This window comes from Pinus tabuliformis, chromosome 3_2 (genome assembly GCF_031772625.1).
Source record: "Pinus tabuliformis cultivar Carrire ecotype Pingquan chromosome 3_2, CPIR1, whole genome shotgun sequence".
NCBI lineage: Eukaryota > Viridiplantae > Streptophyta > Pinopsida > Pinales > Pinaceae > Pinus > Pinus tabuliformis.
Window position 1 is genome coordinate 889,655,585 of NC_142302.1, and position 27,204 is coordinate 889,682,788.

Here is a 27,204-nt window from a genome sequence, read left to right on the forward strand (position 1 = left end):
TTAGACAAAGTTGAGAGCCAGAAAAGTGGCATTGGTATATCCTCCTATTTTACCCTTTCTCTGAATCCATCTGATAAACTTATTCAAGTCCTTTTTGATTAAACCCCAAAAAGCCCTATAGAAACAAATGGGGAATCCATCAGGCCCGGGAGCCTTATCAGGATTCATAGTCCAGATCGTTCTTCTGATTTCCTCCTCTTCAATTTCCTTTATCAGGCTGTCGTTCATTTCTTTGGTGATTCCCTTGGGCAAGTATTGAAGAAAATCGACATAATCCTCTTCTCCTTTGGTTTCTGTTAGAAGTTCTCTGTAATATTCAGTGGCAGCTCTTCTGATGGCCTCTTGGGTGTTTTGCTGGTTGCCTTCATTGTCCAAAATTGAGCTAACATTGTTCCTGATTTTTCGTGCCATGGCCTGTTTGTGAAAAAAAGTTGTATTTTTGTCACCGCCTTGCAGCCAGAGCTGCCTTGACTTTAGTCTCCATTTTAACTCTTCTTCTCTGTTTATGTGACTCAGCTGTGCGTAGAGTACGCCTTCTTGCTCCTTATTCTGTTGAGAGAGGCCATGAACCTCTATCGTTCTTTGGATGCATTCAAGTTCATTTTTAATTTTCTTTTTGGTCTCTTCAGGTTCTTTGTAATTGGCTCTTGCCCACTCTTTGATGACCTGTTTGGTTCTTCTTAGTTTAGTTTCCCAAATGAAACCTGGTGAGCCTTCAACGTGCTGGTTCCAGGATCCCTGAACAATTTCTCTGACAGTCGGATCCTAATTCCAGAGAGGATTGTATTTAAACGAAATTGGCCCGAGAGGGCAGTGAGTTTCCAGCATGAGTATTATGGGGTAATGATCAGAGGCTGAGGTGGATAAAATGCTAGCGTACCCCACAGAAAAGGAGGAGAGGAACGATACATTAATTAAGAACATGTCCAACCTTTCCATTATGTTGCCAATGCCAAGCCTGCGGTTGCTCCAGGTGTACCTGCGATTTTTTGGTACAACGTCCACAAATTCATGGTCTCGAATGATAGCTTCCAAACGGCCTCTGAAGGGGTCAGGCGAAAAGCAACCTCCCCTTTTCTCATTGGCATGTAAGATCAGGTTAAAATCACCTACCACTATAATATTTGAAGTTGTTTCACCACCGATGCTAGCCTTCCAATCATCCCAACAACTTTCCTTTTCTCTGTAATGGTTGGGGGCGTAAACATTATAGATAACTACAGTTTGATTATCTATTTTATTATCCAGAACCGTTCTGATCCAATGCTGATGTAGATTTACTGATGTGCAGTTCCATTTGCTATGATCCCAAAGGGTGGCAATTCCTCCGGAAGCTCCTCTTGAGTCACTGGTACAGCCTTTGTATTGTTTCTGCTGATCTATTATTCCTCTTATTTCTTACTGCTCTAGCTTTGTCTCCTGAATCAAAATAATTTCTGGCTTTTCACTGTGTATAAGTTCTCTGAGGGCTAAAACTTTGGAGGGGTGCCCTAGACCCCTACTGTTCCAAGACAAAATTTTCATCATTGGGTGTTTGGTTTACGGAGAGGTGCTCGCCTCTCTTGAGTTGTCTCCTTCTCATGTTGCCCCAGGATGAAAGCTTCTATAGGAGTTTGAGTGCCCATGGCTATGTCTTTCTGAGCGTTCTCGTCTCTATGCTGCTTGGCCGATTTTCTACCAGGACCTGATTTCTTGTAAGAGTCGCAGGAGGATCCATGGTCTTTAGACAAGATTCTTGTAAGCCTAGGAAGAGGGGGATCAAGAGAAGCCTGCGAAGGGATGATTAGGGAGGGAGAAGGATCTGAAGGTTCGAAGGGGATCGGGGGCAGCAGAGAGGGATCCTCGGGAGGAGGATCGAGGGAAGATAAAACAAAAAAAGGGTTAGAAGAGGAAGGGAGAGGCAGCTCAGGAGGGGGTTGGGCAGAAAGGGGAGGGGAGGATGAGGAGGGACGCAGAGCAAAGGGAATAGGAGGGTCAGTTTCCAAAGGAGCTTTGGATGTCGGGGCAGGCTTCTTCTTTTTGACAGGTTCCCATTGGCCTTCTTTATCACCGCTCTCTGCATCAACAAGTTTAGAACATCGATTGGAAAAATGGTCGTATTCATGACATACCTTGCATTTAAAAGGAATTTGCTCGTAATCGAGCTGCTGGATATGGCTCCACTCGTCCACTTTCAGTTTTATCGCTTCAGGGAGTCCTTTGCCAAGATCCACTTCGACACAAATCCTCGCACAGGCCTACATGTTCTCTTTCGGTTCGCTACGATCGATGTATTTGCCTACTGCATTCCCGATGGCTCGTACAAATTCATCTCCCCAGCAGTGGAGTGGGAGATGGGGAAGACGAACCCAAACCGGAACAGCACTGGGGACGTCCAGTTCAGGGTCAAAATCTGGAGTCCATTTGTTGAGGTACAGGCCCCTGGAGTCCATGAAATAGGGCCCATTTCTGAAAATTAAATCCTTATCCTCTTTAGATTCGAAGTGGAATGTGAAGTATCCTTTCCCACAAAACCTTATGGAGATCTTCCCTTGAATTTTATCAGTCCAATTTCTTTCAACCCATCTTTGAACGGTTCTAGGAGAAGGCCAGAGGCCTGTGAATTGACCTATGAGGCCTTTTTCAGCCAGAGACAGAGCGGCCATGCGGGGCAAGATTGGGGGTAACTAAACCTCTTGGAGCCCATCCAACTTCTTCATAATTTTGAGAGGGCAGGCCTGGGGCATTGCGGAGGAAGCGGTTTCACCAGGTCTGAGAAAGTGCTTTGTGGATCCATCCCTTCTGAAGGGGGATCCGGAGGGTCCATGGCTGGGGTCGAGGCCCAGGCGGCCGCAAGTAGATCGCAGAGAGTTCAGAGGTGGGCGTGCGCGGGAGCCACATCGATTTTTCTTTTACATGAATTTTAATATACCTCGATTATTAAACCTCTACAATATTGTCTGAACATACTTCCTCTAATTTAACCAAATTTTTCTCTTTTCTCGATCTCTTTTAACTTACATGCCCAACATAAATTTTGTAGCACCGAGATCCAACATGTCAAATTTAGAGGAAAATTAAGCATTCACTTCCATGGTGATTTCCATGTCACTTCCAATCAACAACATATCATCCACATACAAGGCAAAATAATAACACAATCACCAAATAATTTGAAATATACACAATGATTTACTTTGCTCCTAGTGAAGCCAAGTCCTAGTATATAAGTATCAAATTGTTTATACCATATCCTTGGTGATTGGTTTAACCCATACAAGGAACTTTTCAGCCTGCGTACTATCTTTTTGTTTCCTTTCATAACAAAGCCTTATAGATGATTCATGTAGATTTCTTCTTTTAGATCCCTGGGTAGGAATATTTTCTTCGCATCCATCTACTCTACTTCAATATCAAAAGAAACAACAACAATAATAATAATAAAAATCAAATAGAATTTAACTTAGAAACAAGAGAAAATATATCACCAAAATAAATTCCCTCTATTCAAGAATAACCCTTTGCTTCTATCTGAGCTTTGTATTTCTCCATTATTCCTTATGCATTCAACTTGTTTTTAAACACCCATTTGTTTCCAATGGAATTTCTTCCATATAGTAGCTTCACTAAATCTCAAGCCACATTCTTATCTAAGGTTTCAATTTCTTCAACCATGGCCCTCTTCCATGGTATTTCATCCTCTGAATCCGCTATCTCCATAACAATTCTAGGATCATCATTAGTAATAAACAAAGATAATCTAAATGGAAATCAAGTGGAGCATACCTTTTCAGCTACCTTCTTTCGCAAATAATTCTCATCAATACTAGAATATGTGTTTCATTTTTTTATTCCTTTTCTCATGTAGTGTCCGATTCAAGTTCAAAATCTATCTTCTATGGTTCTTTCTCCCTTGGTAGGACTTCTTACTTGACAACATATCTAACTTCTCTAGATACCACATATTTAATATACACAACCTTGCTGTTTCTAGGTTCCAAAGCTTTTAACCTTACAGACCATATTTATATCGAATGAGGACACAATTTTCATCATTCTTATCCAACTTACACCTATTCCCCTTTGGAACATGTACATAAACATCACAACCAAATACCTAAAGATGTTTAAGAGAAGTATTTTTACCAATCCATGCCTTATGTGGAGTCTTGTCATACAAGGATGATGAGGGTGCTCTATTTACTAGATAACATGCAATGTCCACCATCTTTTCCCAGAATTCTCGTCCTAACTTCACACCATTGAGCATGCTCCTTGCTTTCTCCATTAGTGTCTTATTCATCCTTTTTACAACTCCGTTCTTTTACGGTGTGTATGGATTATTCTTCTTCCTTACTATACCGATCTTCTTACATAATTCTTTGAATTCATTCCCACGCAATTCCTCCCCATTTCATGTCCTTGAAAAAATAATTTTATTCTCTGCCCGATTTCCACAAGATCCTCAAAAGATTCAAACTTGTTAGATATTTCAAAGTTCTTCCTGAGGATATAAATCCATGTATTCTCGAGAAGGCATCTATAAATGAGTCATAATACACACATTTTCATAGTGATGAAACCTATGTAGGCCTAATACATCATAGTGTCCCAACTATAATATTTCCTTTGACCTTGTAGAATTGTAGGATAATCTTACCCAATTTTGCTTCCCATATAAATAATGTTCACATAAATCAAAATCCAGAGAGAAAATAGACTACCTTCTACCATAACATTATTATGCAGTACCTGAAGTCCATTCTCTTTGATATGTCCCAGTCGTTGATGCGACAACATGGTCTTTTCTCTAGAAGCTACAAGAGTTTTTCCTTTAACTGCTCCACTCTTAGGAACAATGGAACTATTGCACCCATCACTAATAGTGTTTCCTAACATCTTATACAGAGTCCCAATTCAAACTCCCCTTAGCAATGCCATTTCTCCTTGAAGCATCCTATGTGTATCTTTTGCAAACATTGTTTTTACACATGTATCGCTCATATTGCTTACAAAATTCAAATTTCTAGCTAATCATAGGATATGAAAATTATATACAATTAAGAGACAATGATAAAAATACAACTGCAAACTATATACAACTAAGAGACAATGATAAAAGTAAAGGAGTGTCTATGTATATTAATGAAAGGCCAAAAGCATCGAGTAATATTGTGGGGTTTATAAACAGTACACAACTTGAGGCAACAAATAAACAACCCAATTGCATATTTGAGGGATGTCGAAGGAAATCATGTGTTCGTATGTGCAATAAAATCAATAGTTGCAAGAGAAGAGTTGTTGATCAATTAAAACTTGAATCGAATAGATATAACCATTGATATTATGGGGGCGGTACATAACCTCTCATTAATGATTCTTATGTTTTATGTTTATCATTCAGAAGACAAGAAAGGGCCATTTTTTTTTAGATTTATATAGGCTTTGAGACAACAACTACCTAGTGGTAGCAAATTCAAATATGGTTAATGTATTTCAAATTAAACTTAAATATATAACTTCAGGTTATTCATGGCATGTGGATATTTTCCTCCAAAAATGAGAGGCATGGACCACTTCTTAGCTCCAGCTATGATTAAATATATGAGTTAATGTCTAATGATAACACAAAGGGAAATTTACATGATTCTTTTAGAACTAGTGCTTTGAAGATTTTCATAATATCAGTAGGCATTCTACATTATGGTTGTTTTCACCAAAATCTAATGATACATTTCTTGGTAAGATCATCATTTTTCATTGGTTAAATTTCATTTGAAGGCATAAATGGGTCTAAGTTCCTGAAAATACTATATAGACTCAACAATTCAAATCTTCCATCCCAACAATTTCTGCCCAAGTTTCGAGCTAAACGGTTTGGAAAATACGCCAGGGAAAAGACCAGAACATAGAAAGTTTAGATTAAGCAATATTATTATATTGATAAAATTTTCCTTATGTATCCCCTCCTTTTTCTTATATCCAATTCTCATAGGTTCTAATTCAATAAGCCAAGGATAGTTTTATTCAATTCCTTTATAAATTGCTCCTAAACAAAATGGATTCCCTTTAAAAGGTATTTGATCTCTAGTTTGTATATATCAAACTTGAATTTCTCATCATTGATATAATACTCCACCACCAAATATTTCATTTCATAATCCTTGTTACCCATTATCAAAAGGGGGAGATTAAATATTAGAGTCCCTAAAAAGTACCAATCTCCCCCAAGCCCTGTATATTATATGTTCATTAGGAATTATTCAAACTTTCACATCATTAAGAACTTTATGGTGATTTAGAATTAAAATTAAGCAAAGAGGAAATACAAAAAAAAAAAAATATTTTGTGTAGCGAAGGTATGGAACTTGCAGAGGAAAAAAAAAAAAATCCAAATTTCTCATATAGGATTGAGTACATCTAAAGGCTATCACCAATGAATCAAGATGGATATGGTAAAGAAGAATCATAGATAAGAAAATGAAGATATAGATGTTTTAGAAAGAAACTTTATGTGAAAGTAATACAAGTTATGCACTTCTATGATAGGACTAGCTTCCTTCATGGGCTTGTTTTCTCTATTAGGTATGGAAGATCATGAGAAGATCAAGTAATTATTACATGAATATTCAAAGAAAAGATACTTAAGTGTGAAAAAGGGCATAAGTATCCAAAAATATAAGTATCTCCAAGTGATGAATAGAGGAACCATTCAGTCCAACATTAAGAACATAGCCCTTTAGATCGTTAGCTAATGTTAGAGATAATGGTATTTGGAAGTCACTAAGAACATAATACAAGGCTCTAATAAGTTGGCTAGAATGTTTTCAAAAAATTATCATGTTCATATCTATTTGATTTGATCCATATGCAAAGTGCATAGTTACTTCTACATTTTTCAAGATTTAGTTTCATTTCACTATTAAACCAACAATAATTCATGGATTTGCAGCAAGAAAAAACATGGCATTGGTTGTGAGCAATTTTTTGTTGCATATTTCATGCACTAAAGGCAATTTTTTTCCATATGTACATTGATATAAGAAATTATCTACAAATACTGAAAGTTAGGTTTTAAATGCAATTGAAAATCAACTTTCGGGAGGAAAGGTTCAATGTTATTTAATTTTTTGTTTGAGAAATTGCAAATATTCAAACAATGTGTGAAATAGACTTGTAACATACCCCCTACTATCCCTAGCCTATACCAAAGGTAGAAGGAGGCAATTACTATGTTGAACCAACTCCTAATGTTTTGTGATGGGAATGGGGTCTGAAATTTTTTTCCCCTTTTCCAACTCTCTAGAACCTTAAACAAACATCAACATTGTATTTGTCTCATCGAGACCTTTTTAGTGGTATAAAATTTTGCCTTAATTAGGTTTCAGAGACACAAGTTGTGGCCTCTCAAAGGTTTAATTGTAAACCCCTATTGACTCATCCTAGTCAAATTTGCTTGAAAATCGACCCTACTGAATCATTGTTGTCAACTTCGCTTGACAACTGACCCTGTCAACTCATTTTGGTTGACTTCGCTCGATGACCGGCTCTACCAACTCATCCTGGTCAACTTACCTTGATTAAAACGACCAGCCAAATGACCCAAACTAGTTGACTTATCTCGACTAATAAGACCATTCAAACAACCCAAACCAATCAAATTACCTTGACTAACAAGACTAGTCGAACAACCCAAACCAGTCAACTTGCCTCAACTAAATAAGACGAGTTGAACCAGTTGAATTACCTAGACTAAGCAAGACCAATCAAAATGACTCAAACTAGCCATGTGGTCTACACGTGATGCCCATGTGTCATTCTACACCATCACCATTACATAGTAAAGGGTATTCCAACCGAGTGGTACGTTGATGTGGCATGTAATGTTGCCATCTACCTATGCGATATATATAGGTGTATGCATTAATATGGTTAGGGTCCCCTATTCTAACACTAACCATAATATAATATGGTTCACATATTTAATTTAACATGGGTCCCCACCCCACTCAATCCAACGGTGGAGGTGTATGTTGCATATCAATGGCAAGGGCGCAATGCAGACCCTCCCCCCTTCTTGGTTTTGGAACATGGTTTCATTTTCTACATTCGACGACTTCCATATTCATGATGTCACCTTGATAAATTCATCAATATAGGTTTAGTGAGTACCTCCCCCTCCTCTCCACAGACATCACGGGCGGATTTGGATTTCATATGCATCGTGAGATAACTAGCCCATCGCAATCATCGATGCACACCAATGTCGGGGGTCCTAGCCCCTAGTCCCAACTCTTGGCATTAGTGCTTGGTTATATCACTTCATTATATTGGTTATGGGCTTATAAATGGGCCTCCTCTCTTAGTGCTCGGTTATAGCATTCCACCATATGGTTATGGACCGTGGGTTGTGGGCTTAATCCCATTCTTCAAAATTTCCATTTTCTAGTTGCATGATGTCTATATGTATGGAGACACACACACACACAAATATAATAGTTAGTTGTGGTGCCAAACCCCAATGTCTCTCTGGTGCTTAATGAATGACAAGAATTTCACTCATATGCATATAATTCTATCTATAAAACCCTACACACTCATATATATCTATATCTATATATATATATATATAATGCTACCTCTGCTCTCGTGGAACCACCACCCCTCTAGGGGTCCACCTTGATATGATGCTACCGTGGCTAATGCCACATCACTAGAGAAAAGGGCCCCACATTGAGAGAGAGAGAGAGAGAGTTGATTTCATCCCTCACCATGAGGAAACACCTTGTGCACATAGCTACAGTCCTAGATTCCCAATCTTTGACCTCGAATGGACCCGACCTCTCTGATCTTTCTTGGGTCTCGACAAGGTGATCCCAACCAACTTTGCTATTGGGCATAAACCCTATGATGAGCCTCCAAAATAGGTATAATTGAAGGTCCATTTAACAATCATTTTTCATATTTAACCTTTTCTTTTGCACTTGATAATGTATTTTTCAATTTTAATACGTTCTTAGGAGGGTTAAGCGATAATTTATATATCTTGTGTACCTAATGCATTAAATGTGGAGGAAGATTTATTTACTGACTATGCAGAAGCTCACCTGAATCTTTCTGAACTTGGGTATTGTTTGTTAAAATTCCATCCACTTGACTTAATTCCTTATATTTCCACTGTTAATATTCTAACTTCTTTGCTTTATTTTCTCTCGATTTGATGATGCATAGATCCATACCTATGGGAGAGACAAATCCTTGCATGATAACTTTGTTTTGTATTTGATCTAATATTTTTTTATCATAAAGTCACATAGAAGTTAGTGTTATGCGCCCTAGTAATACTTGAACCTATATATTTTTGAAAGCATCGATGTTATTTTCAGTGAACATTGAATACATCACTTTGGAATCTAGTTATGTTCTATCATGCACATATTTTAATCGAATGCTTCATTCCTGTTAAAAACTGTAGCCCAAAGCTTAGCATGTGAAAATCAATATAATTGTATTGTGTTTTTCTTTCATTTTTGAATTTAAAATGTTGTTTGATTGAAACTTATATATATTAAATTTCAAACAATTAATGTATTTTAAATGATGCCCTATAGACCCCTTGAAGGAATAATTTTCTCTCATAAGTGTCTAACTCCCTTTGTTGTTTGAATAAAAATGACTTTAGACTGATAATCGATTATCTATTGGGCGATGAAATTCTAGAGTTTCATTGCTTCTTTTTCTTTTCACCTTTTAGGACATTTTGTGTACAAACTCTTATAAAGTTACGTGCCTTGCACAGGGAAATAATTTCCCTAATAAGCATGACTTGGGATCTTGGTCAAACTCTTTTGATTCCTAATGAACAAATGGAAATTTTAGACCTATAAACAATTGGTTGATATTCAACAACCTATAAACTATCACATTACTTGTAGCGGGAAGGAGGTAATAAATTAGGAAAGTATTCCCCCTTCCAAATTTTTTCCTCTCCATTTCTAGAGTCCACACTATACCATGTTACCTATCTTTGAATATGTTTTCTTCAAGTGACAATTTTGGTGCCTATAATTTAGAGTTAAAATTATTAAAAACTCACATTTTACTATCATTCATATTTTTTAGATTGACTTTCCATTTCATCTCTAATCTCTTCGCTAAGTAGATTTGCATATGCCCTATATGTTGAAAATTGTAACTAGGTTCGGTCTTCATAATTATCTTTTTACTTGTAGCAATGTATATTTCATGAAAAACAAAAAAGGAAGAAAAAGAAAAAATATTATTATTATTATTATTTTGGTCAAGCATGTTCTTCATGTTTTTAGGGTTTATTGAGTCGAGAAGAATTTTTTTCATGTGTCAAATTTCCATTTGGACAATTTGTAACAAAAGAAAAGTATTATTTTTTCATCTAGAAAAGTCTTTTTGCCCCCAAGACCAAGTCGGCCCTTCCAAGGAGAAATCGACCTAGAAGAGTCCTAATTCGACCACCTGCATGGCTATATAAAGGAAGAGATTTCATATTCATTTGCACACTTGACACACAAGTTCGATCTCTGAGCGAGAGAAGTAAAAAGAAGTGTGTTGAGGAAGAGAGAGAAAGCCAAGCAAGAAAGGAAAATTCTGAATTTTTTATTTTTTCTTCTCACTCGTGTGAGTTTCTGGGGTAAATGTATGAACTGCAGGTCTAGAAATTATAGGGCTAAATTTTAGATATGAGTTACAAGGTCGAAATTTTGAGTTGGACCAGATTTGGTGAAGTTTGACTATTGTTGACGTTGTAGAATTTGACTTGTTTGAGGAAGGTTTTGTTCGAGGGATGACTTGGTGCTTGAGGAGGTCTTGGTCTTGGTCTTGGTCTTTGGGTATCAAATGTCTCACTTTGATCTAATTCTATAAGAGAGAATAATTTACTAGATTTTCCCCTTGGAGGGGTTTTGCCCTGGCTTGGAGCCTATATCTTGTGTTCTTTGTGTTCTTGTGATCTTCATGCATTTTATGTTTTGATAATTGTTTGATGAAGAAAATATAATTAAGTAATAAAAGGCCAATAAAATCTCACAAGTGATTATCAAGTAAGAGGAATCAACCCTAATCTACAACTACTTTGATTTCTCAACACTATATTTGTTCGATGCCTTTCTTCTAGGATGATTTTCAATTATGGTAAAGGTAGATATATAGTACTTAGAAATGGAAGTTAGGTTAATTACTTGTTTAGAATGGAGATCTTAGAAGTTAGGGTTGATAGGGTGTTGTTCTCAATTCCTAATTAATTAATTGGGGTCTTGCGATTTCATCATAATCAATCTTCTTGTCAATCTGGTGATTTACAATCAAGTTGCCAGGACTTTCGAAAAACAAGATAGATCATTTCTCCATTACCTTTTTTTTAAATAATCCTACTCATATGTTTTAAGATGACAAAGGTATGAGTATATTGATGCTCACTGTTTTTGGTCTCACAATGATAGGAAGCATCCAACCATTGAAAGAAAAGCATGGTGGGTATGGAAAGTTCATTGAAGGACATTCAATTTCATCAGTTAATCAGGGCCCAATTTCTTCGGTCTTACGATGATAGGTAATTTCAAACCATCTAACGGAAAGTATGGCGAGCATGGAAAGTTCATCAAAGGATGTTTGGTAGCATCAGTCAATCGATGTACCATTTTTTTGGTCTTGCAACACCTAGAGACCTTCCTTCCATTGGTATTGCGACAATATGGAATGACAATTATTAGCGTTGAAAATCCAACAGATGCTTGTGTCAGGAAACACATTTTGTCTCTAATGACACATGTCCATAACCGTCGTCAGAATTTTGACAATTGTAAAAATGTTTATGGCATGATTGTACCTGAAACAATGTTTAGTGATACCTCCTTTTATCATTATAATGACGAAACTTTGTCGCAATAACGACAAATGGTCATCGAAAATTGGCTCAATTTTTACTAGTGTGGAACAATTATTTTCACAAAATGTTAAAAATCCAATATTATTGATGTCAATAGATCTCCATAATTTTTTCAACAATCATCCCAAGGTATTTGGATTAATTCCTAAGGGTATTCCACCTCATCAAGGTCATGAATATGCTATTCAGTTCCAGTTGAGAAGTGTACCAAAGATAAATGAAGAAGGGAAAATCATACTAGAAGCAAAAACAATCCTTGAAACAATAATTAAGTAGTTGAGTAACCTAATCATTTTAGAGTCTAACATTAAACAAAAGAATCTACCAATAGAAGAGATGATGGCATGGGATGATCACTGATTTGCAGAATCATCGACATTTAATCAAGTGTTGAGTACAACACTTGTTTGAATTGGAGGTTCATGTCAAGTGTTATATAAGCCCCATGCTAACCCTAAAACCCCTCATTAAGCCCTAGATATTGAGTTATTACATTTTTATTGGAATCTTTTTATGTATGCTAGAACCCCTCATGGTCCCATTTATTATAATTGTACCCATTTTCTCCCATATATACACTAGGGAAACATAGTCTTATAATCATCAAATATGGCATTGTACATTACATTCATAAAGGATATTTAACCTTCGAAGAGAACTATAATTATTGATTTCTTATCATTTTTAATACATGAGGTTCATAACAACTTATCTCCTCGAGGGGGAAATCTCCTAATGATATAAGCTTGAGTTAAAATGATATTCCACAAATATCATAATAATATTTCCATGTTTAGTAATAATCATTAAGATAACTCTAATTATGCCAGGCGAGGGTAACTCCAGACTTGGCAGAAAAAACTGATTGATATATTTCATTAGGTAACTATTGTTTATATACATGAATGTGATTGATCAGTTCATCTTCTTGATGACTGTTCACATTCCGGGTACACCCAACCGCCGAGGATTAGGTGTCAACAATTCCCCCCCTTAATCTGAAGGGATGTTGGTGAGTCCAAGCATCGTTCTGAATCTTTCAAGCTTTTCTCTTCCAAGCGCTTTGGTGAAGATGTCTGCAATTTGCTCATTTGTGGAACAATGACGGAGATGGATTGTTTTGGCCTCAACATGATGTCGGATCAGATGATATTTAGTATTGATGTGCTTAGTACGATCATGGAACTTTGGGTTCTTGGCCAACTTTATTGCAGAGGTGTTATCAATCATGAGTGGAGTTGATTGTACTTGTTTTACCTGCAAATCTTCAAGAATTTTCCTGAGCCACACAATTTCTTTCGTTGCTTCAGCTGCTGCCACGTATTCTGCTTCTGTTGTGGAATCTGCTGGAACTGATTGTTTGCGTGATCTCCAGGAGACAGCTCCTGATCCAAGACTCATAGCATATCCTGAAGTAGATACCCTAGTTTCTTTGTCTCCATCGAAGTCTGAATCAGAGTATCCAATCAAGCTGAAGTCGTCCACCTGTGTATACTTGATTCCAAGGTCTTGAGTTCCCTTCAAGTACCTTAGAACTCTTTTTGCAGCAGACCAATGTCCCTCACAAGGCTTTTGCATAAACCTGGAGAGGATTCCAACAACAAATGAAATGTCTGGTCTGGTAGTAGTGAGGTAGATGAGACTTCCTACAAGCTGTCTATACTTTGTTGCATCCTCAAATTCCTTTCCTTCAATAGATGTGAGCTTTAAGTTTTGTTCCATTGGAGTAGAAAGAGGATTGCACTCTGTCATGCCAAATCTGTTTAACAAATCTCCAATGTATTTCTTTTGAGAAAGAAATACGGATTTTGGATGTTGGGTTACTTCAATGCCAAGATAATAATGAACATAGCCCAAATCAGTCATTTCAAAACTTTTTCCTAATTCTTTCTTTATGGATGCAATATAGCTTTCATTGTTCCCTGTCATTAAAAGATCATCTACATATACCACAAGATATACAACTGTTTTGCCAACTTTCTTGACAAATAAAGTTGCATCATCAAGATCAAAATGATTGAAGTTGAGTTTCAGAAGATGCTCTGTTAGTTTTTCATACCAGGCTCGTGGTGCTTGTTTGAGGCCATACAAGGACTTCACAAGTTTGCATACTTTATGTTCATGTCCTTTCACAGCAAATCCTTCAGGCTGGGACATAAAAACATTCTCTTTTAGATCTCCATTCAAGAATGCAGTTTTTACATCCATTTGATGGACTTTCCAACCGTTCTGAGCAGCTAGTGCAAAGAGTGTCCGGATGGTGGCCCATTTCGCTGTGGGGGAAAAAGTTTCCTCATAATCGACCCCTTCCTTCTGTGCAAAACCTTTTGCCACAAGCCTAGCTTTGTGCTTGTCAAGTGAGCCATCAGCTTTGTATTTGTTCTTGTAGACCCACTTGCAGCCAATTGGTTTGGTTCCAAATGGAGGATCAACCAGCTTCCAAGTGCCATTCTTTATGAGGGCATCATACTCCTTTTGCATCGCTTCTTTCCATTCATCATGAGAAGCAGCTTCTTTGAAGAAGGTTGGTTCAAAATCTGTAGACAAGTTCAATTCACAATCATAAGTAACATCTATATCAACAGGTGAATTAGAGTCATCTACATCACCTCCATTTTGTCGGTTTGAATTTCTGGTTCCTGTTTTTCCAATTTCATCAGCATGAACACTTTCAAGTGTCTTTGTCAGCCACTTTGGGGGACCTTTCTGAGATGGTCCAGGCTGCTCTGTTGATTGAGTTGGGACTGAATCAAGATTGAGTCTCCCAATTCTATCAATTACATCACTTAAAGGATCATCCGGTGTTGGATTTTCATGCAGGGGAGATTGTTCTTCAGAAGAAGATTCCACATGTTGATCTAGTACAGGAATCCCCCCTTCAAGATGTGGAATCTGATTATCAAACTCTTGAAATGATTTCGTTTTTGTGAATCTATCCAAGCGATCAAGTTGCCGCTCAACAACACTATCAGATTTGGATGATTCAAGGAAAATGACATCTCTAGATACAACAAACTTTTTATTTACTTCATCATAGAGACGGTATGCTTTAGAGGTGTTTGAATACCCCAGGAAGATACACTTATGACTTCTAGCACCAAGTTTGTTTCTATGTACCTTTGGTATTAAAGCATAACAGGTGGAACCAAAGATCCTGAGATGTTTTACCGAAGGAACATGTCCATACCACAATTCATAAGGAGTCTTGTTTCTTATAGCACTAGATGGACATCTATTCTTTATATATGCAGCACATAGAACAGCATCAGCCCAAAACATTATCTTTACATTTTTGAAGAAAAGCATGGATCATACCATATTCAAGATTGTTCTATTCATTCTTTCTGCTACACCATTCTGTTGGGGATTATAAGGTACAGTTGTTTGATGTTTGATTCCATGTTGGCGAAGATAGTTGTCAAATTCATTTGATGTATATTATTTTCCATTATCAGTGCGAATAGACCCAATATGAGATTGTGCATCATTTTCAATCCATTTATGAAAATTCTTGAATGTTTGAAAAGCATCAGATTTGTTCTTCAATAAATAAACCCAACACATTCTGGTGTAATCATCAATAAATGTCATGATATATTTATTTCCATTTGCAGAAGGAACAGGCATTGGACCACATAAATCTGAATGAATGAGTTCAAGCTTCCTATGTGCTCTTGAATGTGAATCATGAAAAGACTGTTTGCTATGCTTTCCTAGAATGCAAGCATCACATTGCTTATGTTTTCTAGGAATTGTAGGCAAACCAGCAACACCATTTTTCTTCAATAAGCGGAGACTGTCATAGTTTGAATGTCCAAATCTAGCATGCCATAATAAACTTGATGGAAGTGTACCTTCTTCATGATGAGAAATATATGAGAAATGTTGTGCATGAGCAGAGGTTCCTTGCAGTTTGAGAAGTCTTTCTTCTTCTATTCCCCTCATGACAAGTGAGTGGTCAGATGTTTTTCTTACCTCAAGCTTGCCATCAAACATATGAATGGAGTGACCTTGCTGACGGATGTGGACCAAGGACAACAAGTTTTTCTTGAGCTGTGGGAGATATAGAACATGATCCAGAAGAAAGTCTGGAAGACCAGGCAGTTTAAGCCTGATTGTGCCAAGCCCTGATGGCTTGATTTTTGACTGATCTGCAAAGTATACTGCTCCATCAACATTGTCAGTGAAATCTTCAAAAAAATCTTTCCTATGAGTCATATGACAGGTTGCTCCTGAATCAAGCAACCAATCATTTTTCGAAGAAGCAAGTGAGGCATTAAACAAATCTTCATTTACTCCAATGTTACATTGTGCCTCAATATAGTGAGCGGATTCAGGTGCTTTACCTTTGTCTGTATCATCAGTTTTACCTTTCTGCTGGTTTCTTCTCTGCTCAATTTTGTCCCATGGTAGCTTGCATGTAGAAGCATCATGTGATCCATTTCGTTTGCAACGAATGCAATGCAGATCTGCCTTTTCTCCTTGAGAATGTCTGCCCCCCCTGCCTCTGAAATATCTTCCTCTTCCTCTTCGTCCACCTCTTCCTCTTGTAAAGTCTTGAGTAGGATGCTTTTCTTTATGAGCAAGGCACACAGTCTCTTCAGAAGATTCAGGAACTGTCTTCTTTCCAAAGGCTTTTTCTCTTTCAGCAAACTTTTTCACAAGAGAGTCAAAGGTTATATCTTTAAGATTTCCATTTGCTTGTAAAGACTCAAGATAATTGGAGTAGGTAGGATAGAGTGCCTTGAGAAAAGCAATAAGAGGGATATCCAGCACAACCTTAGTGGATTTAATATCATGCATTATAGACTTTACTTCAGATGCAAGAGCAAGAGGATCATTATTTTTCAGTTCAAGAGTGAAGAGTTTAATCATGAGCTGAACAACTTCAAGTGCAGAATGTGAGTCATAGAGTTCTTTCAGCTTTTGTAAAGCTTCAAAGGCAGTTGAATAAGATGAAATATCACGACTTACTTCTTCATTTACAGATGCTGCGATCAATGCATAGGCTTTGATGTTCTTGTTTTCCCAAATGACAAGCTCCTTATCTGATGTAGGCTGCACAGGGTCTTTGTCTTCTTCTCCGACACATACTCCTTTCCACAACTCATTGTAGATGAGGGTGTGTTTTACCATCCGGGACCATTCAGGATAGTTCTCCTTGCCAGTGAGAACTATTCCTACCATAGAAATGATTGAATGCATTCTGTAAAAAATTACTTCTGCTGATAAAAAAATTTCCTTACGTTACAGCCTTCAAATCCCTCTAATGTTTGCTAGAAGCATCAGCATTTCATTGTACATATCACTTCAATATATCATGCAATACTACTATGTTTTGAAAAAAATGCGCAAGGGATCACTTCAATATATCACTTCAATGTATTAATATATCACTTCAATATATCAATATATCATGCAATACTACTTTGAAAGCAGCGCAATATATAAACGCTTTGAATGATATAAATGTTTTGAATGATACTGCACAATACTCAACACTATGAACAAACGTTTTGAATGGTATACACTGCGCACAGCCTTGATTGCTTTGAAAGACTGCTTATGCAATACTTTGACTCACAGCATTACCATTCGGACATTCGCTTGGCTCTAGGCTCCACGACTTTCACGCCGCCTCTTCGGCTCTGCGAAGTGGATCAAATGCTCCACAACTTTATGACGCAGAAAATCGCAGGACAGATTCAATTGTAGAAGAAACGCACGGCCTCCACCGTGGCTATCCACGGTGATTTCTGACGATGAAGATGCAACTTCATTGATCTGATGGGTTTCCACCTCCAGAAAACGATCTGGCTCCTCTCCTTCGGAAAATGGACTGCAAGACTGGCAATCGTTCCTTCAGAAAGTAGACAATGTTATTCACGAAATTTCTTGAGTCCGACTGCTAAACAGTCTTGAATCTTGATGTCTCTCACACCCGCCATACCCTTCAAAAGCTTGCATTTCCGAAGGAGGGTCCTCTCAGACAGCAGTCGCTTTCCCTTCAACCGCCACAACGGATCTTTGGCATCAAAAGCTCAGTGGACAGATGCGTTAGTGGACAGAGCCCAGAGACGCTGGAACGGTTTTGGATTCTGGGTGAATTCAGGGCAGCGCAGGTGTGGCAGAATGACGGAGCCGTTTGAGGACAGAGCGCTGGCAGAGGCAGATTATTAAGAACAGAAGGGAATAAGGCAGAGGCGTTAACCAACGGATGCAATTACACTAAAACCAGCAGGCAGAAGAAGGGACCTGCGCTCTGATACCATGTCAGGCCAGGGTAACTCCAGACTTGGCAGAAAAAACTGATTGATATATTTCATTAGGTAACTATTGTTTATATACATGAATGTGACTGATCAGTTCATCTTCTTGATGACTGTTCACATTCCGGGTACACCCAACCGCTGAGGATTAGGTGTCAACAAATTATAACAAAATCCTAACTATTATAGGACCTTATGTAGAAATTTCACCTGTAGAACAAACCGATATATGCAGTGTCCTAATCCAATTCATGAGCAACATCAAGTAGGAACATGCATAACTGATCAAGAGAAATAATCACACATAACACAAGATATATCCAGGGGAAAGCACTAGCATAAAACCCCAACCCTGTATTATCAATCAAGTGGAAATCCTCTTCAACATACAAAAAGAATCAGCTCAATAGCTATCCTGCTCTCTCTGTACTCTGATGATCTTCAATCAGAAGATGAAAATCATGGACTACCTAGGCCTCAATATATAGGCCTAAAGTCCTCCAATCTCCTATAATAGATCCTTCTCCATGCAAGGAATACTTACTAGAAATATCCAAGCATCTGATAGTACATTGTCCCACATCTGATCTCAACTGGGTCTCTGACAGAGCTGACATGCAATAGTTATCCATGAGTGAATCCTCAGTTATCTACAATAATAGGTGTCACATGCATGCAAGCATTAACAAACTATTTTTCACTAATTTAACAACTTGCTAAATTAGTCTAACTGGACTTGATTAGTTTAAACTAAGTCAACTGATCCTCTCAATGTAGAACTGAACCTTATCTCCTTTAATCAAGGAATAAATTCCTAAATCAAGAGAGAAAATAAGTGCATGATCTCACAAAGACTTCTAGTTTAATTTTCCATAACTAATTAACTCATGGAGATTAATTAATTAATATTTTAAACTGCTATTAAGACCAAATTCGTTTTTACTTCCTATAGTTAGACCAGGGACTGCTATAAATAGGAAGGGACCCAAAAATGCTATTTTTAGAACTTACTATTTTTAGTAGTTTCACCTCTCACCCAATGTGGCCAATGACCTCACTGGCCAAACTGCTATTTTTAGACATGCTATTTTTAATAGATCTATTTTTAGCACTTTCTAAATTTAGCATTTCTTGTTGCACATTTTTCAACACTCCCTCTCAACAAGAAACGCTTTCTCTCGAACCCGATCTTGTAACTCTGGAATGTTCTGCATGCAACACATCTACCCGGTCCACTTGCTCCAACAACACTTGGAACAAAAACACTCCCAACTGACCACTCTGTTGGGCTAGGAACATACTCTAATGTTGAAGCTCTACTTGCTGCTGACAAGTGCTCCCTCTCTGACATCTGCGCTACTGCAACATCTCCATGCATTTCGCACCATTGCACACCTCTCTGTTCCACCTAGCACAGTGCAAAACACTTGTGCCTCTCGCATTGCTGCAGCCTGCTAGCTATGCGCTGTCCTAGGATTCCCTGCACTATCACTCTCTCTGCCGCTCCATCCGCATCTGTCTCTACCCAATCAGTCAGTTCCTTCTACTCCACATCGGGGCTCTCGTAGCAAGGTCTCATCCAAGAGGTTGGGTACCTCAAGGATCCTACCCCTCCTCCTTGGGACGATCACTCTATATCGCCCCACCTCCTACTAGGAGGTATGGTTGCATGTGATCCCTCTGCCCACCTGGCTCGAGGTTTCCCCCTACTGGAGGTCTCTGCATGAGTAGATGCCTCTACTTGGTCTCCTCTCAGCTTCCCCTGTTGTGGCTTCTCCACAACCTCCTGAAGTTGCTGCACCAATCGTGGCTCCTCCACAATCGTCTGAGACTTCTTCTGGCTCTGCATGTTGAGAGGTAATATACCCTCCCTCTCAACCACCAAGTCTCTAACCTTTGCCTTGCTCCTCAAGGCTTTGCATGCATCTTGTACCTCAAGTGCATACAGGTTCTTGGCTAGCACACCAATCTATTTCCACTTTCCCGCCGTCACGAAATTTTCTAGAAAAGGAGCTGATTTTAAATCAGCAATATCTCCCTCATCTGAACTCTGATTCAGTTGATTTTTTTTTTTTTGGGTATTTTTCCGCAAGGAATCCAAATCTGCTATTTATTTATGAAAATTTTGTACATAAATTTTCAGATCTTCTCTGCAAACTCTCGGCCCAAAACTCAAAACTTTGAAATCTCCTCTCAGTATATTGTTCTTGCTTGATCACCTGTGCTTTGATACCATGTAGAAATTTCACCTATAGAACAAACCAATGTATGCAATGTCCTAAAGCATAATACTTGTTCTACTTCTACAAAACATTAAGCGGAATCGTAATCGAATTCATGAGCAACATCAAGTAGAAACATGCATAACTGATCAAGAGAAATAATCACACATAACACAAGATATATCCAGGGGAAAGCACCAGCATAGAACCCCAACCCTGTATTATCAATCAAGTGGAAATCCTCTTCAACATACAAAAAGAATCAACTCAATAGCTATCATGCTCTCTCTGTACTCTGATGATCTTCAATCAGAAGATGAAAATCATGGACTACCTAGGCCTCAATATATAGGCCAAAAGTCCTCCAATCTCCTATAATAGATCCTTCTCCATGCAAGGAATACTTACTAGAAATATCCAAGCATCTGATAATACATTGTCCCACATCTGATCTCAACTGGGTCTCTGACAGAGCTGACATGCAACAATTATCCATGAGTGAATCCTCAGTTATCTAAAATAATAGTTGTCACATGCATGCAAGCATTAACAAACTATTTTTCACTAATTCAACAACTTGTTAAATTAGTCTAACTGGACTTGATTAGTTTAAACTAAGTCAACTGATCCTCTCAATATAGAACTGAAGCTTATCTCCTTTAATCAAGGAATAAATTCCTAAATCAAGAGAGAAAATAATTGCATGATCTCACAAAGACTTCTAGTTTAATTTTCCATAACAAATTAACTCATGCAGATTAATTAATTAATATTTTAAACTGTTGTTAAGACCAAACTCGTTTTTACTTCCTATAGTTAGACCAGGGACTGCTATAAATAGGAAGGGACCTAGAAATGCTATTTTTAGAACTTTCTATTTTTAGCAATTTCACCTCTCACCCAATGTGGCCAATGACCTCACTGGCCAAACTGCTATTTTTAGACATGTTGTTTTTAGTAGATCTATTTTTATCACTTTCTAAATTTAGCATTTCTTGTTGCACATTTTTCAACACCTTATTTAATAAGGTGCCATTACATTTATTCAAAACTAACTACCATAGAGGTCCTTTTTTAATAATATAGCTGACTTCATCCAACTTACATTGAATGGCCTCCATTATTATTACTCTACTATGGGTCCTTTGATCCCCCATTACACCCCTATGGAGGATCCAACCATTCTTCCTCACTTTGTCCTAGAAATTCCTCTAATACCTATTTTTATGTACCTTAGATATGAAAATATAATAGCATACAAAATATAAAGGATAAGATGGAAAATTCACTCCTTGTTGATATGAAAACCCTTGAGAGAGGGAAACACCTTACAATTAATGTTTAATGGAAGTAATACATACATATTCATTTGTCTCTTTAAGAGGGAAATCTCATAATGAGCTAAACTCCAATTATAATAATCTCCCACAAAACTCATAAGGAGTCCTCCATTCTTATTTATAATTATCAAGATTACTCTAATCGTAAAACCTCATAACTATCTAGTGGACCTTCTCTAATAAGGTTCCATTACATTTAATGAATAGTAACTACCTAAAGGGCCACATTTAATAATATAGTGGACCTAGTCTACCTTAGATTGAATGGCCTCCACTAATATTACTATATTATAGGCCCTTTGGCCACCCATTACACCCCCAAGGAGGATCCCAACATTCCACCCCCCTTAGAAAATAGTTTCCCTTAATTATTTTTCTGAGAAGGTACAACCATATACTAGGGTCCCATGGATGAGAATTGACCACAATGCCTAAGTAAGCAAGAGAACCAAGGCTCCATGTATGAGTGCTAGACACCATGTTGAAGTAGTTCAATAAATTCCGCTTTAAACATAGGTCCCATGTCCAAGTGCTAATGTTGTATTCCCTTTGAATATACCTAAAATCAATGGACAACTAAAATTCAATTCCAAATGTCTATCCTTGTCACGTGGATCCAAATATATAGATCCATCCATATCTAAAAAATCATCCACATAACACACTACCACTGATGAATAAGCAAGTTGAAAACTCATAATCATTGTAAACTCTTGACTTCCCTCCATGATGTTCGGGTGGAGTAGAGTCATAAACTAGAATATGAAAGTAGTTGTCATCCTAGAAGTGACAACAATCCATATATGAATCATCACAAGAATCCTCGAGATCATACTAGGAATATCTTTCTTGATTATATTCTTCCTTGATGCAAGGGTATGTGGACCCAATAATACATGTCTCCTAACATTTAGTGATGATCACTTTCATATATTTGATGTTATAAGACTAATCATAGATATCCTTTTGCAAAAAGATTAGCATATTTCCATTCTTCATGTCCATTAGGGTTATAGAGAAATCTTGTGATGGTTGTAGCAAACTGAGTAATCTAAGGAACCTGTCAAAAGATATGAGTTTTTAGTCCACACATCCCTCACAAAATAAACTAAAAGAATTGATTTTGAATCAACGTTATCTTCACTTCCTGAACTCAAATTCAAATGTATTTTTTATTTTGAACTTGGATTTTTTCTATTAGGAATTCAAGTATTTAGCTTTTTTCTTCAAATTTTACATAGAAGGATATAATAATTGATTTAAGTCTCGTAAACCTCATTTTTTGTTTGAAAACCTGCAAAATAGGTTAAAAAAATGTTCTCCATTTTTTGACACAAGAAAGTGCTTTTATACCAATTATTAAGTACCTTAGATTTAAAAATAGAACTAGAAACAAAACATTCGAGAATAAGATAGAGACTCTCTACACTTTATTAATATGAAAACCCTTAGGGTAGGGTAACACCTTACGATTGATCCATTTATGCAAGGAATCCAATCTTTTGCACTTGTCTCTTTGAGAGGGAATCCTTCTAATGAGCTAAGATTAAATTATAATTATCTTCCACTTATATCATAAGGATTTCTCTATCCTTATTTCTAATTATCAAGGAAATATAATCATAATAAAATCCTAACTCCCTAGTGGACATTTTTTAACGAAGCCCTGCTACATTTATTCAATACCAACTATCACGGTGGGCCTTATTTAGTAATATAGTGGACCTAGTCCACCTTACTTTGATTTCATCAACTTTTATCACTCTTATGGACCCTTTGGCCACCCATTACACCCATAGGGAGGATCCCAAAAAGACCAACATATGGTCCAAGAAGTGCAAACCTAGTGGAAATACATGCAAATAGAAGACGCAATATGAGAACTGACAATGATTTTGCTACAATATACTCACATTTAACCTCGATGACAATCATGTTTCTTTTTAAGAGGGAGGGAAAGTTATCGGCCTACCATAACCTTCCTACTTTAGGCTAACTAGGTGTTTTTTAATTAATATATGTGGCCAAGTTCTTTGAATAAGGTCCATTACATAGTACTAGATAATTAATTAATGCCAAAATAATCCTCCTTATTAAATATGGACCACTAGGTAGTTGGTACTCATTAATTATGGGACCACAAGTAGTTAGGGTTTTACTATTTGAGTATCTATTTGAAGAGTTGGGATGCTATGGATTTTTTTGTCGAGTGTAGTTGTGTTTTGATCTTTTCTCAGTGTTAGGTACCACCACCTTAAGAGTCAAGTGAACAATGTTTTTTTCATTTAAAATATCATTAATACAAGGATTCAATAAGCATATTTTATCTCACTTTTTCTTATATATGATTTTCTACACTTATTATATCTATAAAGATGTGTGTTTCAAGTTGAAGGATTAAGAAACACTACACAAAATGATGATAAATATAAAAATAGCCAAAACCATTGAACACTAGCACAAATTAATTAGAATTATGAAACCCACCCTACTAGTAAATTTACTATTAGATATAATATAAACATACAAATAGTTTTCTTAGCTAAATCCGTGACTAAAAAAAGTAGGAAGGTGTAGAATAATAGTAGGTATTGGTGGAAAAGTAGTAGGTAATAGAACAGTTCCAATACATTAGATGTGAACCCATGAGGATACCAAAGGTTGGAAAGTAGGGTTTGTTCTCCAGTTTAAAGCTTTAAAGTTCCATAGGCATCTCTTGTGACATGGCATATTAGTTGGAGCTATATTAATAACAACATAGAATACGGATGGAAAAAGGACTTTTCCCACACAAAGCACCATTCGTTCGCTCCCACATCTTTCACTAGCACAAAATATTTATTAGTCTTTGGTTTAACCCATTGGCATAGATAGCCATAACACATGATACATGAATTATAGGTTCGTTAAGTTGGCAAACAATTATGACTCTCTTGCCCCATGTTCCTTGTAAATGTACACACTACTATTGTGTGTTTTTGATATTTACAAAGCTAAACCTATACATGTATTCTATTGAAAACTTCTCCATATAACCAATTTTTTCCTCCAAAGACATACACACTTGGAGGACATATCAACTACCAATTTGTTCCCTCAAATGAAACCAACAATTGAAGTAAACATGAGCTACAAGTAAGTAATAGGTGTCTAGCTATATTGAATCATGTGATGGCTAGACACTAACCACACAAATATTGCATCTATTATATCTAGCAATTATAGTCAATGTATTTTAACTATTCTACATTTTTTCTCTTTTCTAGGCATATTTTCTAGTCATTTTTTCCATAAATCCGATAGGGAATTGTTGGAAATGCAAGTTTGAGTTGTGTAGTCTACATAATTCAAGTTCCCCAAGGGCTTTTCAAGGCATTGCATTCATTTATAAATTAAAAATGCAATTTAAACAATGAAAAATTGCAATATCACTAAAATGTGTATCACCAATTCTATCAAAAAAGACATAAATGTAGAACCATTGGACTATGCCATTCTAAATAGGAAAACTTTTGATGCGCCTCACAATTTTTCTCTCTACTAAAGTAATATTTTATGCCATGAGTGGCCTTCATTGACATATCATATTAGTTCTCACATATAATGTTTAGGAGAGAAACAATTATCTATCAAACCTATGATGAATCTTTCAGCACAAAGATAATCATTATCATAAATGTCATAGGGGATAGGTCTCTCTACCCATCACAATTCTCTAATATATAGAAATATATCTTAGATGTTTCCCTAGTCAATTGAAATGCCAATAGTCAAAATATTGAGATAGATAAGATTTGTAGCCTTTAAATTTTTGTTGAGTGACTCTTTAGGTTGTTTGTCTCAAGTGGGGGACTTTCATTTCTTGAATTCATTGACAACCTTTTTCTCTACTCCATGAATAATTACTTCCATCTAATTCAAATATGTGAGAACCAAGAGAATTTCCTTGGCTTTTGTTTGAAGCAAAGGCATTTATTTTCCTAAGGTTGAAATACATGGGCAATTTTGTTTCCAACAGAGCGAGCTTAAGGTTAGCCCAATCAATGCTCAACCATATTCTAGAAACATAGAGTGGTCCAATATCCATGTGCACATGCACTAGTGGTACAAACCTAAAGTAGAAGGAAAATCTATTGAGAAAATGTTTTCCCTTCCCCACCTCCTTTCCATTCATTCACGAGTTGAGGAGGGAAAGGACATTTTTGTAATAATTTTGAGGTATTCCTTTGATATTGCTTCCTTTTTTGTCTTGTTTGAAGCTTTATTGAAGGTAATGTGGCATCATAGGTGAGTATGTTACAACAACAATATCCATATGTTACTTAAATATAAAATAATGTATAGAAATATCCCTCTTTGTAGCTTCAGTGTTATACTCCTCATGTCAGATCAACCACTAACGCCATAAGGGGATGACATAATGCTCTCTAAGTTCTCATTCATTTTTCTCATAATTATTCATGCTTTACTAAAAGTAAATTGATCTCTTGGCATATTATTTATGTTGACACCTAATCCTCAATGGATGGGTGAACTGGAACGTGAACAGTCATCAAGAAGATAAACTGTTCCGTCTCCTTTTTGTATATAAACAATAGTTCTCTAATGAAATAATATATCAGTTTTTCTTCTGCTTATTCTGGAGTTACCCTGGCCTGACATGGTATTAGAGCGCAGGTCCTAGATTCCTTGTAACTCCCATCTCTGTTCTGAGCGCTCCTCTGTCCTGAGCGCTGCATCCGTCCAGAGTATTATTAATTCTCTGCGCATCATTGATTGTCTGCGCCTCATTGATTCTCTGCGCATCATTGATTGTCTGCGCCTCATTGATTCTCTGCGCATCATTGATTGTCTGCGCCTCATTGATTCTCTGCGCATCCGTTTTACCGCCTCTCGATTACCGTTCAATTCTCGACAGCCTGAGAAGCTTGATTTCCCTGAGCGTTCTCCTCGCATCGGTCTGGTTCTCGAATGCATTGATGATCTTCTCAATGGCAATTTTCTCGTTGGTCTCTGCGTTTCTGGCCGAGCAAACAATTCCTATAGACCTCTGCCCACAGATCTGGTGTCCCACTGCGTAAACAATTCCATAGGCGGCCTTCCCAATAGGTTTGTTGCGCCACATCGAATAGTAGCGTTTCCCCTCCACAAAAACTCCGTTAGGCAGATTTTCTTCCGTGGCCATCCTTCCGAATCTGAAACAAATAATCGAATAGCAGACCGAGCAGATGAATCGATACTCGACGTGTATGTGCCTAAAACGGGAGCCGAGGGTCTAATTACTCGATGTGTGTGTCGAGTATAAGGGCTGTGCACGGGAGGATGCTGCAGTAGCAGCAGCCGCAGGGCAATGAAGGTGGACTCGCTCATCTTAAATGTGGGTAGAGCTCCATTATCAGAGGCTATTGTGCTAGCACAAGGCATTGGGCACACTTGCGCCTTTTGAGGGCGATTGTACTTCTATGCCAGTTTCC

General features: G+C 37.2%; 1 protein-coding gene across 1 annotated transcript; it reads right to left on the bottom strand.

The window, feature by feature from the left end:
* LOC149183478 (uncharacterized) lies at positions 1-26,915 on the bottom strand. Its single transcript, XM_089414958.1, has 3 exons — positions 26,632-26,915; positions 910-1,255; positions 1-765 (listed from the first exon to the last, which is right to left on the bottom strand). Exons 1-3 carry the CDS (start codon positions 26,913-26,915, stop codon positions 1-3), a joined length of 1,395 nt encoding a protein of 464 aa, XP_089271084.1.
* Between the last annotated feature and the right edge of the window lie 289 nt (positions 26,916-27,204).

What these genes read in the sequence shown, in the direction of transcription:
- LOC149183478 (XM_089414958.1), bottom strand. Translation starts at nt 26,915, where the DNA reads ATGGCCACGGAAGAAAATCTGCCTAACGGAGTTTTTGTGGAGGGGAAA. An exon ending in AGGCTGTCGAGAATTGAACG is followed by an intron (nt 1,256 to 26,631) that starts GTAATCGAGAGG and finishes GCATTGGATCAG; the next exon opens with AACGGTTCTGGATAATAAAA. An exon ending in TGGACATGTTCTTAATTAAT is followed by an intron (nt 766 to 909) that starts GTATCGTTCCTC and finishes CTCTGGAATTAG; the next exon opens with GATCCGACTGTCAGAGAAAT.